A 12,571-nucleotide genomic window follows, 5' to 3' on the forward strand; every position below is an offset into this window, starting at 1 on the left:
AGTCCTTTCCTTCTTTAGGATAAAGACACAAAATTTATAATATCCCAGCTTGTCTGGCTATAGTCTTCTATCCAGCCTTACTCTTTACCTTTTGATTGCATGTCCAGCCACTCCAAGGTTTTCTTCAATCCCTACAATATAGCCAGCCTCTCCCAGCCTGAGAACCTTTCGTTCCTCCCATTGGGTATGTTGTGCCCCACCTTCCACAGCCCATTAGCTAAATATTGCCAACCCCTAGCAAGGCTTGCCATTATAAATTTATATGGTCATTTAATCACTGTCTTTCCACTGGACTAGTAGCTCTCTTATTTCAGCATGCATCAAAATCAGCTAAAGTGTTTATTTTAAAGGATGACCATGGGGTCCCACTCCCAGAGTTTCTGATTTACTCTGGAGTAAACATGTAATTCTGCTTACATGTTTACTCCAGAGTAATTTACTACATCCCTTCTGATGCCGAAGCTGATGCCAAGGAGAGAGGCCTAATCCAGTACAACATTTCTCAACCCTTGATAAACATTAGAATCACCAAAGAACTTTAAAAATTACCAATGCTTAAGCCCCAAGCACAGCAATACAAATACTACACACTTATGCTAAAAAAAAAATTTTATCTAAAATTCAATTTTAGGGTTTGAGATTAGTCCAGCAGCAGAGTGCTTACCCAGTAGTATTCACAAGACCCTGAGTTCAATTCCCAGGACTTCAATCAATCAATACATATATAAAATGAAATAAAATTCACATTTAATTGGGTGTCTTATATTTTTATTGGTTAAATCTGGTAATTGTACTTACAGGTTCTGCTGTAGAAAAAAAATAGGTAGTATATAATATATTTACGTAAGTACATTAAGATATAATTGTTAATCTGACCTTTTATCTGGACAGAGCACCAAAATGATGGGACTAAATAAGTGGAATAATTAGACCTAAGGAAAAAAAATTCCTGAGGTTTAGACCTTAGAAATAGTTACAAACAGCTGGGTGCAGTGGCACACACCTATAATCTCAGCGGCTCAGGAGGCTGAGGCAGTAGGATCTGGAGTTCAAAGCCAGCCTCAGTAATGGTGAGGCACTGAGCAACTCAGGGAGACCCTGTCTCTAAATAAAATACAAATTAGGGCTGGGGTTGTGGCTCAGTAGTCAAGTGCCCCTAAGTTCAATCCCCAGTACTCACTCCCAAAAGAAATATTTACCAACAGATTATAAAATCTTACCTGGGATCTTTTGAAAACAGAACAAATTCTCAATGTATGATAATTTAATGTGATATTTAAATGATTTCCAGGTTCCTTTAAATTTTGCAGCTTTGGAACTCGTCATGACAAGCAGTGACAACATAGCATCAATATTACTGCTGTGACATCAGTTAATGAGTCACCTGAGTAGAGCTACTGCTGGGACTCACACAGAGCAGGCACCCTTTGATATATCAAAAGTAGGTAAAAATTATTTGTTTAATAAGTATCATAAAATATAACTAAAATGTTGAACACATGGCTGCCTTTGATAATGCAATTTTATCTTTCTCATACCAATACAGGAAATTCTGTGTAGTTTTCCAATGTTAGAGTAATATCAGTGATTTTAGTCTTATGTAAACTGGGAATATTAAATTTGCATTTTTGATGCTATGAAGGTTCTACTTAATCCCAGCTTGGCATGTTTACAGCATTCTGGGTAAACTAGAGATTTCCAAACAGAGAATCCTCTGGGATTAGTTGCCATCATGTAGCTTTCTGCCTCTCCACATAAGTAATCTGCTAGTCCTCTGATCTAAGGACAAAGACTCCATATAAGTATTTAAAATATTAAATGGTATGCTTTTATAAATAGTCATACAATTCAATTATTTTAGCAAGCATCACTAGGTCCACCATGGAATGCCTACTTGTCAAACTTTTCATTAAACACACTTTTCACTAAATATTAAAATATTAAAATATAATAACTGTTTATGAGAGCAGGTTACTGAATGCACTGGGGTCAGAGTGAATTCCAGAAATCTAAGTGACAGAACTCAGGAATTTACATGAGTTCCAGGGAACCAATAGTAACAGTGATGGCCAATGGAGAGAGACAGAAAGATCATCACACTGAGCTCATGGATGGCTAAACATTTACAAGACAATCTCATCGCACCCAGCTTCAAGCAAACACACACAAAAAAATCAATTTGAAAGTTTTTCTCCTAAATAATAAATGTTGAATACTTTTAAAACATTTATTTTCAAAACAAAACAAAAAAGACTTGTAACTAATAAAACATTCACAATTACTGGCTTACCAAATCCAAAAGCATTGGAACCTCCAATGCTCTGTGAAGCTTGGACACTTGTAGAGGTGTACAGTCCTGTCACCAGCAAGCCATCAAAGAAGGTGCTCGTTGAAATTGTCACTGAAATACAGGTGAGGGGGGGAAAAAACACTCAATTAATACAGTCAGAATGAGATAATTTCCGTAGTGTTTGACATTGTCAAAATAATCTTTACTCATTAACAAAATTTATTTGCTATCCCCAATTAGTGTATATATATAAATATATATATAATCATGGATGAGAAGAAGAAAACAAAGCTCAGAACTATAATGCCTATAATTGCTTGTCCTAAATTTAATACATAAGTCCCATTTTTGCACTCATTTATACTGTATGAAAAATCTGTAAATAATGTAATATTGAATGGATGGCTTCCTCATCTCCTCCACTACCCCTGAAAGCAGTGAAAGGCATTGCTGGAGTTTGGGCATTACGATGAAACACTTTAAAAAAAAAAAAGTATTCCATACTGTGGGAAACAATCTTGCATCAGTTGAAAGAAGAACAGTAAGATGCACTGCATTTCTTATTGTGAATCTACATTTCATAGATGAGTTCCCTGAAGTTTTTCCACAAAAGCAGACTAATTTGCATGAAGATAGTCAGCTTTTCCCCCTTGAGAACAAGAAAGGAAGACCATCGCATGCTCTACATTACAGAACAAAGTCTACAGAAGGGATCCGAATGGTTTCATAACCAAAAGACCAAGATATTCCCAGGAAGAAAAAGGTCAAATTAAATCTATCTATATGCTACTCAGGTTTGGCTTCCTAAAATTTTGTCTTGCTCATCACCCTAAAAACTGATCATAATTTCCTGCTTGACATAACATTTTCTCTTGCACAGATTTTATAAGATCAAGATGATAACATTTATAGGTGGCAGCCAGGAGGAGGTATTATATTGTAGTGTTCAGTATGTGGCTGTCATGCTTGGTGGCAATAAGGAGAATGGTCAGAGTCACATTAACTTTGATGGGAATGTTTAAATTAAGCCGCAGGACATCCAGCAGTGAATAGAGCTGAATAGTCTGAAACATCCATATTATAGAGCATAGAGCAATAGAACAGCCTGATGTCATGCTACCCACCTCCTGCAAATGGCACTGAGTGTTGGAATCCATCACCTTTCCATTTTCTAGTAAGAAACAGTAGCTAATGTTTTTGAATGCTAGCACAGTAAACAACACAGCTGGCCTCTGAGTTAAGGAGATTATGCATATTATCTCATTTAACTGTCAAAGCATATCTATAAATGGAGTGCTGCCATTATTGTCCAGACAAATAAAGAATTTATAGCACAGAACAATTAAAAACCTGCCCAGAACCATCCAATATCACCGAACATTTTAATGCTGTTTACTTAGGTTCTCTCCTGTTTTTTCCCTCTGTTCCCCTCAGATAAAGTAGCCAAGCAGCCATGACCAAACCCTTACTTCCTAGCTCCCTTCTCAAATCATTCATATGCATGAAAAGTAGTTTTACAATAGGAAAGTGAAAGCCTCAAGAGTTGAGATCACTGTTAATGGAGAGATAAAGGACCAAAGGCCACTGGGAGATAACTCCTGAGGATGGTGGACAAAACCCAAAGGTAGGTAAAGGATGAGGTCTAGGCACTGGGCCTCTGTTGGCTGGATATTCTTGGGCCACCTACTTTATTTCCTTCTCTAGATTACCTCATCTGTGGAATAGTATCCTAAACATCATCAGTCCATCATGCCCCATTTGGCTCACCTCAGATTCCCACAACTGGTTTTACTGATACCTCTCTCCTTGGAGGCACGGAGTTAATCTTGACTAAGACTAGAAAGTCCTTTAATTGCTTCTGTGCCCTCCCCACTGAAGCGTTTGGAATTAAGTTACTTCTTGGTAAGATGACCTTACTGACCAGACTTTAATGTTGTGCCTATGGCCATCCTTCACAGTGAATCACACACCCCCTGCAGTGTCCCACGGTGGACTCCCTCCACACCACTCAATCTAGTGAAGCAGCAGCTGTGCCAATGCACAAGCTTCCTCTCTGGTCCTATATGCTTCTGCTCTGGTGTCTGTAGCTAAGACCCAAAAAGTGTAAGGTTTTTATAGGTTTGGGTGTGAGGCAAACCTGAATTTTGTTCTTGCCTCTACCTCTGATCAGTACGTGCCTGGGGTTTCTTAGATTCTTCATTTACAAAGGGAATGATAATACCATCAAGTTTACTGTAAGAATTAAAAGCAAATATATCTACTGTATACCTCTCTACCAACATATTTATCAACTGAACACATTATCAATCATTCAGTAAACCATCAACAAAAATTGGTTCTCTTTTCTTGCCCTCTCTCAGGCCCTAAAGCCCTAACTTGCTCTTCCCTTCCTGAGAAAGAGAGTCCTCTATAAACATCCTGCATCTACCTCACCAGAGGCCTGGGCATAGCCAGTCAATGGATTATCCACATCCAAGTCCTGCTGCCTGCTAGGATTCTTCAGGTGCCCTCCCAATCCACTACTTCATTTCTGACCATGTTTCTCACTAGGGCTGACCTGTGATCTCAGTAGGCCCAAGACAAAGCAAGAAACCCCAGCTTGTTACTAATTTACTTCTAAATTAGAAACCCGGCTTGTTCACTAATTTATTCTTTCTCCTGAAAGAATATATATTAAGTATCGTCTCAGAGTTCATTTAAAACAGAGGCTCAAGACTCTTGGAGAAAGACTGAGAATGAGAAGCAGGATGGGTGGCAGTTCTCAGTGTTTCCTCTACTTCCCTCAGAAATTCAGTTTGGTCCCAAAGGGGTATGTCTGCCCAGCAAAACAAAAGCCCTGCCATGTCTATCATGGATTAAATCAGGTAACTGATAGCTTGTCCATTCTTAGTGAAGTTTCCATCTGAGATGTGCATCTAGGAAACTTCCTGGACAGACCATGGCTCACTTTGGTACCAAGGTGCCAAGGCCTATACTGCCCCTTAGATGCCCATCAGGCTGACTCCATGCCAGATACCCCTTACCTCTACCCAGTGCTTCTCCTGCCCTGGAGGATTAGTGTGTTCTGCTTTTAACTCCTGTACACATCAAAATGCCTACCCAGTTTCAGATCAGTTCTTTCCTTTACATAGATTCTCAGATGTCAAAACAGCAAAGTCTAGTGAAGACAGCCCAGGGTAAGAGGATGGAATTTTATTCCCCATATGAATGTAATTTTGCTATGTCAGATTAGGCAAGTTTTTCTGTTTGGTTCTATTCCTAGTAGAGTTGTGAATGCCTATCAATAGGTATTGCTAGGTATATTTAACTATGTGAGAAATCATTTTTAAATATTGAGTGTCTTAGAATAAAAAAGAAATTACTGAGAAAATCACTTATGACTCTTATTTTGGTTTTAAAAATTACCCATAAGCTGACCACTCCCAAATTTCCATCTTCAGTTCAGGCTTCTTTTGCAACTCCAGATGCATAGCAAGCTGCTATTCGGCATCCCCACTTGGATGTCCAAGAAACATCTCAACTTCAACACTTAACACCTCCCCCCACCACCACACACACACACACACACACACACACACACACACACACAAAGCTGCATCTCCTGCAGCTCTTCCCAATTCAGGTGATAGCAACATCATCTTTCCTGTTATTCAGGCCAAAAACCTCTGAGTCAAATTTAGAATCACCTTCCTCCCACAAGTCCACAAGTCAAGCCTGTGGCTCTGTCTTCAGAGTATATTCAGAGTCTGGTCACTTGTCACACTGCTCTAAGTACCATCATTTCTCCCATGAATTATTTCATTAGATGCCATCTGGCCCTTCCTATTCTGCCCTTACCCCTCTACAGTTCATTTTCAGTATGAGTCAGAACTATTATTTTAAAATATGGACAGGCATGTGGTACATGCCTGTAATCCCAGAGGCTCAGGAGGCTGAAGTAGGAGAATCAGGCAGGAGGACCTCAAATTCAAGCCCAGTCTCAGCAAATTGGTGAGGCCTAAGCAATATAGTGAGATCCTGTCTCAAATTTTTAAAAAAGGGCTGGGGATGTAGCTCAGTGGTAAAGTGTCCCTGGGTTCCTGAGTTCAATCCCCAGTATCTAAATAAATAAATCATCTGATTGATGTCACTCTTCTCCTTAGAACTTTCCAGTGGTTCCTTATTTTGCTCAAAGTCTTTTTTTTTTTTTTTTTTTTTTTTTGGTACTGGGAATTGAACCCATGGGCATTTGCCCACTATGCTGTATCTATAGTCCTTTTTAATTTTTGAGACAGGGTCTTGCTAAAATGCTGGCCTCAAATTTGCAATTCTCCTCCCTCAGATTTCTGAGAGTGGCTGGGATTACTGGAGCACACCACCTGACTTTGCCTGGCTCAAAGTCAAAGTCTTCACAGTGGCCTACAAAACAGTACATAATCTGCCTCCACCCCATCTTTGTTCTCATCTTTGCTCTCTGGTGTCACTCCACTCTGGCTGCACTGACCTCCTGGCTCCGATATATCAGGCCTTTGCAGAAGCCATTTCCTCTGCCTCAGACTCACTTCTTCCTGATGTTGAAGGGCCGATTCACTCATTTCCCTTAAGTCTCAGCTCGAGCATCACCCTCTCAATGAAGGCCATCGTGACAACACTACTTAAAACTAGACAGCCCCTGTCTACCTTCCTCTGCTTCCCCAGTCCCCCTCTCTTGACTCTACTTTTCTCCTCTTCTGTACTATAAGTCGTTATCGCCAACTGATACATTGTACTGACAAATATTTTTTGGTTAAGTACATTTATTCTCAGTCTCATTCTGTAGAATATAACCTCCATCAGCGCTGGATTTTGAAAGTTTTGTTCAGTGATATATCTTAAGTGTCTAGAACAATTCATGATACTTTTAATGCTTGACAAATGTTTAGTAAATTACCAATAAATAACTCATTCACATAAAAGTAGTGTGAGGCTGTCTTATCTTCAACTTGTTTCTAGAGAAGTATGTTGTACATCCTAGACTTTTTATGTCAGGGGAAGCCACAGGGGAAAAGGGAGGTGGAGAAAAGTTGACTATTTAAATATGTAAAATATTTCCAGAGTGCAAGACAGATCAATGCAGAAAGAAGGTGACAAAAAGGCCAACCAAAGACATCTGTAAAAAAGGCAGGTTGACTTAAGTACACCATACCTTAGTTATCACATGCTGAATGTTTACATAAATCATCCAAAGAAAAAGTTCCCTTGTTGGAAACAAATTGATTAAAATCTATTTCTGTTTGCTAGGGTTGGGATTTTTAAAGTATTTTTTTTAGAGTACAATGTATTTGCCTTTGGAAAAATGCTGCTTCCTTGACAGCATGAAACAAGCATTCCTTTTCCTCCTCCAACCAGATGTAATGAATAATCCATATGTGAACTGTTCTCTGTTTTTAAGAAAGAGGAAATGCAGCCTGACTTACAGGATTTAAGACATACCTTTCTGATCACTAAGCTCCCTGTTACTCAATAAGACAATGGATCCAATTTCTGTATTTAAAAAATCAGACGGTTGTGGATTCCCTGTTAGGGCATAGGAGATTTCAGAATGTCTGCACTGTTGTCACTAACAGGAGCTCCAGCAGTGACACAGGAGCAGTGAAGTCACCAGGACTCAACCCTCAGGAGCACCCTCCTCCCAGCTCCTTTCCCTTTCACTCAAGTCCTGCTCATCTTGTCTCTACTTGCAGCCCCTGGTTAATCTGCCAGGATTTCTTAAAGAGAAAAAGTAAAAGCACAGAAAGAAATAATTGTCTGAGGGGGTGGGGGGACTGTTCTGGCTACAGTATCCATAGTGCCTAATTCTGCTTCATCAGCCTTTTCAAGTTTCAGAGCTCTCTTAAGGTCTCTCCCCCAGCTGGCCCTCTGATTCCCTTCCCCAAAGCAGCATCTGACTCCACGTGTGCACTGGCTCTTCCCTTCCTGTGCCCTGACCTTCCTTCTGGTTTTCTGGAATCACCCTTCCTTCAATCACTACTTGAGCTTTAGCCTTAGCTCACCATTTACATTCACAGCCTGCTGTCACTCAAGCAACTGAAATAATCTTGAGAGCCCAAACAGTGACTTCTGCCAAATTAAAGGAAACCTTTACCATACACAGTATTAATATGGACCCTAATGGGGGGAAAAAATGAAGCTCACATTTGTAAATGCAAAATTATATATGAACTAAAAGGAAAACTTCACAACTTTCACAGTTAAAATAAGTTGGTCTATTGATGGAGCTGATTAACTGAAGAAAGAGAACTATTGTCTACTATTTTATATAAACGAAATATAAATGAATCAGGATTATGCAGGTGAATATTTATGTAGATATAGAAGACCACATGCAGAATGTAAAATATGAAGTCCTAATTCCCATTAGAGATACTTTTTGCAATTTTCTGATGCTCTGATTCAGAACGTGAGAGTTACAAACTACCTAGTTTAAAATGTTTCAAAGGTATTGTCATATTAAAATGTTTCCTTTAAAAATATTTATATATGAAGGCAGGCATGGTGGAGTCTGCCTAAAATCCCAGCCATTTGGAGGCTGAGGCAGGAACATCAGAAGTTCAAGGCCAGCCTCAGCACCTTAGCAAGAACCTGCCTCAAAATAAAAATAAAGAGACTTGGGGATGTAGCTTAGTGCTAAAGTGCCCCTGGGTTCCATCTCTAGTACCAAAAATTAAAATTAAATTAAATTAAAATATTCATATATGAAATATCTTTGTATAAGTAGAAGTTATAGTTAAGAGATATAAATTTTTATGCATTAGAATAGGGGAAAATCACATAAATTTTTATATTTGAACTACCTTTAGGATACACAACTATTGGCTACATATGTCTAACTAATATCTAAATTAGGATCAGTTAATAAGCAAACCCTTCATGCCCTTTCCAAGATTGTCAACCAAATGGTCTAGATGGTTACAAGTTTTAACTGTGTATCAATTTACTTTTAAAAATTATTAGTATAAACAATTGTTGAGCCTATGTGTTGGGTACACAGATGTTTGTTGTACTAATCTTTTAACTTTCAGTTTAGAAAAATTTCATTTTAAAAAGTTGGGGGAAAAGAAATTTATTATAACTGCATTTAGGATGAGTAAACTAAATAAAATGCACTAGAATAAGACATCCAGACTTCATGAACTAATAAGCAATACATATTGCTATGGTTTGAATACGTTTTAGTCCCCCAAACTCATGCTGGAATTTAATCTCAGAGTTATATGTTAGTGGTATTGAGAGGATGAAAACTGAATCTGACTATGGTGTTTAGAAGTATGGCTTTTGGAAACTGATTATGATTAGATCAAGTCACTAGGATGGAGGCACTGATTAAGTCTCCATGGCTATGTAAGAAGAGAGACAGAGACCAGACACACAGACAGAGACATATCCAGTCCCTGTCTTTTGCCATGTGATGCCATGTGCTGCCTCAGGACTCTGCCAGCAAGAAGGTCATCCAATAGAACTAAGGTGATGCCAGAGACCTGGATACTCCAAAATTGTGAGCTAAATAATTTCCTTTTCTTTATAAAGTAGACGGCCTTGGGTGTTTCATTATAATAACAAAAAGCTAATACATATGGATAGAGATAATTGAATATCTTCTCTGAGCCAAGAACTGTGTTAAAGCCATAATTTCAGTACTATTAACTAGAAAAGCAAAAAAAGACATTTAGAATTATAGAGACTCCCCCTTGACAAAATGTTTATATTTATAAACTCGGACATCCTATCAATTCTAGCCATTTTGTGCAAATTAAAACATAACGCTGCTATGAAGTTTTCATGGTAAAATTTGTAAAATTCTTCCCTAGGGGACTTGTTCTCACTTGGAGTCAATTTTTATCTTTCATAGACTTGCATCTTATCATAGACTTGCATTAGAATATTGTAATTAGAACTAACTACTTTGTAATCAAATTTACAGATTGCAAATGGAATTTTGCACATGCCAGTATCTTTTTTGGGGGGAGGGGGGTGTGAAGAAAACATGTATATTATTACCATAATCAGAAAGTGAACATGTCTAATCAGATGGCATAATTCTTTGTTCAAACATCTCTAGATTCCTATCATCCACAGATTAAAACCCTAAGTCTTCACTGTGGTTTCAAACACTTTTGGATCATCACTATAACCAACAGTTTCCACCAAATGTCCCCATTTGAGTGGAAAATACCCTTTGATCCAGTGACACCGGAACATGTTCTGTACTTCCTTGCCTTTTTTCAGAGGGCACTTTTTCCTAGAATGATTTCAGGTAATCTTTTGTTAAAACCCCACTCATTCTTCAGGTGTAGGTTCAGATGCCATCTCTCTCATGAAGTCTGTACTGACCTCCTAGGGAAAGCTGCCTCCACCCTTTCCCAGGAAGCCCAGAGCTCTTAGAAATTATGGAGCAGTTCATCATACTTGGCTCAGAGGAGGAGTTTAATCAATATGTGTTGAATTCAACAATACAGAAATATTCGTTACAACATAAAATACTGTAAAAGAAGAAAACAAAATAACATCAGGAAAGTAACTAAAGTGGTGAAATCTAAACTTCCCTTCTACAGGAAAAAAGTACCAACATTACCCATATAGAGCTATGTGAAAAATGAATGTTTCCATGAAATTAAAACAAAAAATGAAAAACAATGCAACATTTCATTATAGCCCTCAAAAGTGAGAAACAATCAAGAAAATCTTCATTGAATTTTATACTTACAAAGCAGTGTTTCTTTGGCACCTACGTGTTTTGTTGTGTGAATATAAATACCTATTTTATATACACACCAAATTAGTCTCCTGATAATTTTTGTCACTAAGATACCTAGTAACATTATCCTAATTCTAAAGTTTCTATGCCATTTCCTCAAATAAAAAATAAGAAGGCATCAAAAGGCTAAGGAGGTTATACATATCTCTTCCACATCTGTGTTAAATCGGCAATGAGCTTAGCACCAGGAGGCTATGAATATGGATTGCCCGGTTGTGACAGCAGAATGAAAACATGATGTACTGACACAATTCAATTCTTATCAGTGGCTCAGAGAGTACCACTGTCTTGAAATGACTAATTACAGAGTCAGTTATTATCTATTATAGCTTCTATTAAACGTTCTCAACAAGACCCTAATACTATTCTTGCAGAAAATCACTGAGCTGAAAGTCTGGAAGAAAATAAATTTCAACATTTAATGCTGTTTGCATTTCATCCTAAAGCTTCTAGACTACAAATGCTCTATGGCCCATTAAATTTTGATCACTTCAAGCATATTCCATCACTACTTTATACAAAAGACTATTTGTGCAAAAAAGAAACATATAATATTTTAAATGATAATTCCACCTTTTTTAAGATGACAAACATCAGAGGATAGCAGATTGCAAAAATTGTTGAAATTAGTATTTAAGTATTAGTAAAGATGCACTGATTGCAAAGTCTCATCTCTTAATTTTATATATTTTGAAGGTGAAAAACACTAGCAGAATCCAATAGTGTCACTATCTAAAAAAAAAAATTGTCACATTTTGCCTTATGAACAGAAGCTTGTTTGCCTTTTGAATACAGAACAGATTAAATAGCCCGAGGAATACACATATTTCTCTGGAAATGAAATAAACTGAGTTTATTTGCTGCAAAATTTCATCAACACCGTGTGTTCAATTACTGATTCTTCTTTAAAGTGCCACTAGCTCTGAGTTCCAGAAACCACTGAAAAAATACATTATAATGTCCTTTCAAAACCTGTACAAGAATGTGACCTCTACTTCTCATTACACATATTAATTTAATTTTACATGGTTTATGTAGTTTTCAAACGTTCAGGCATTTCAATAATAAGATTCACAAAGCAACAACAGGAAAGAAAAAAGAAATAATTATAGTAAGTATGTAAAAGAAATGACTGAAGGTCAAGATTCACTGAGGAAGAACATGAATCCATAGTACCAAACTAACCACAGGGATTTTAAATAATTAGATCAGGAACAAATGGGCTGTGATCAGCCTTCTGTGAGGAACAGGGAGAGATCACTCCTGCCTTTCCTGTTTCTTCTAACAATACATTGGAGAGGCAGGATGAGGAAGGATCTGGCAGCCCACCTGCTTAGCCTCCTGTGGATCCACCTCAGGAGAAACTCTGCTAAGTGTACCACACCCACCCTCTTCTCCTTCCCTAAATCTTTAACAGACGGCTAACCTAGACCATCTCTAAGGGTTCTTTACCTTCAGATACAACAGACACCTCCTTAAAAATAATAACAGCTGAAAAATACATAAGC

General features: G+C 37.8%; 1 protein-coding gene across 3 annotated transcripts in view; it reads right to left on the bottom strand.

Annotated features, from left to right (window-relative positions):
• RELN (reelin) overlaps positions 1-12,571 on the bottom strand; it is a 472,616-nt gene that overhangs the window by 396,375 nt on the left and 63,670 nt on the right. For all 3 annotated transcript variants that reach the window (XM_079149959.1, XM_079149958.1, XM_079149957.1), the window contains exon 2: positions 2,291-2,401. In XM_079149959.1, the coding sequence (XP_079006085.1) occupies positions 2,291-2,401 (111 nt within the window). The remainder of the gene's footprint in view (positions 1-2,290; positions 2,402-12,571) is intronic.

This window comes from Sciurus vulgaris (genome assembly GCF_902686455.1).
Source record: "Sciurus vulgaris genome assembly, chromosome: 8".
In the NCBI taxonomy this organism is placed as follows: domain Eukaryota; kingdom Metazoa; phylum Chordata; class Mammalia; order Rodentia; family Sciuridae; genus Sciurus; species Sciurus vulgaris.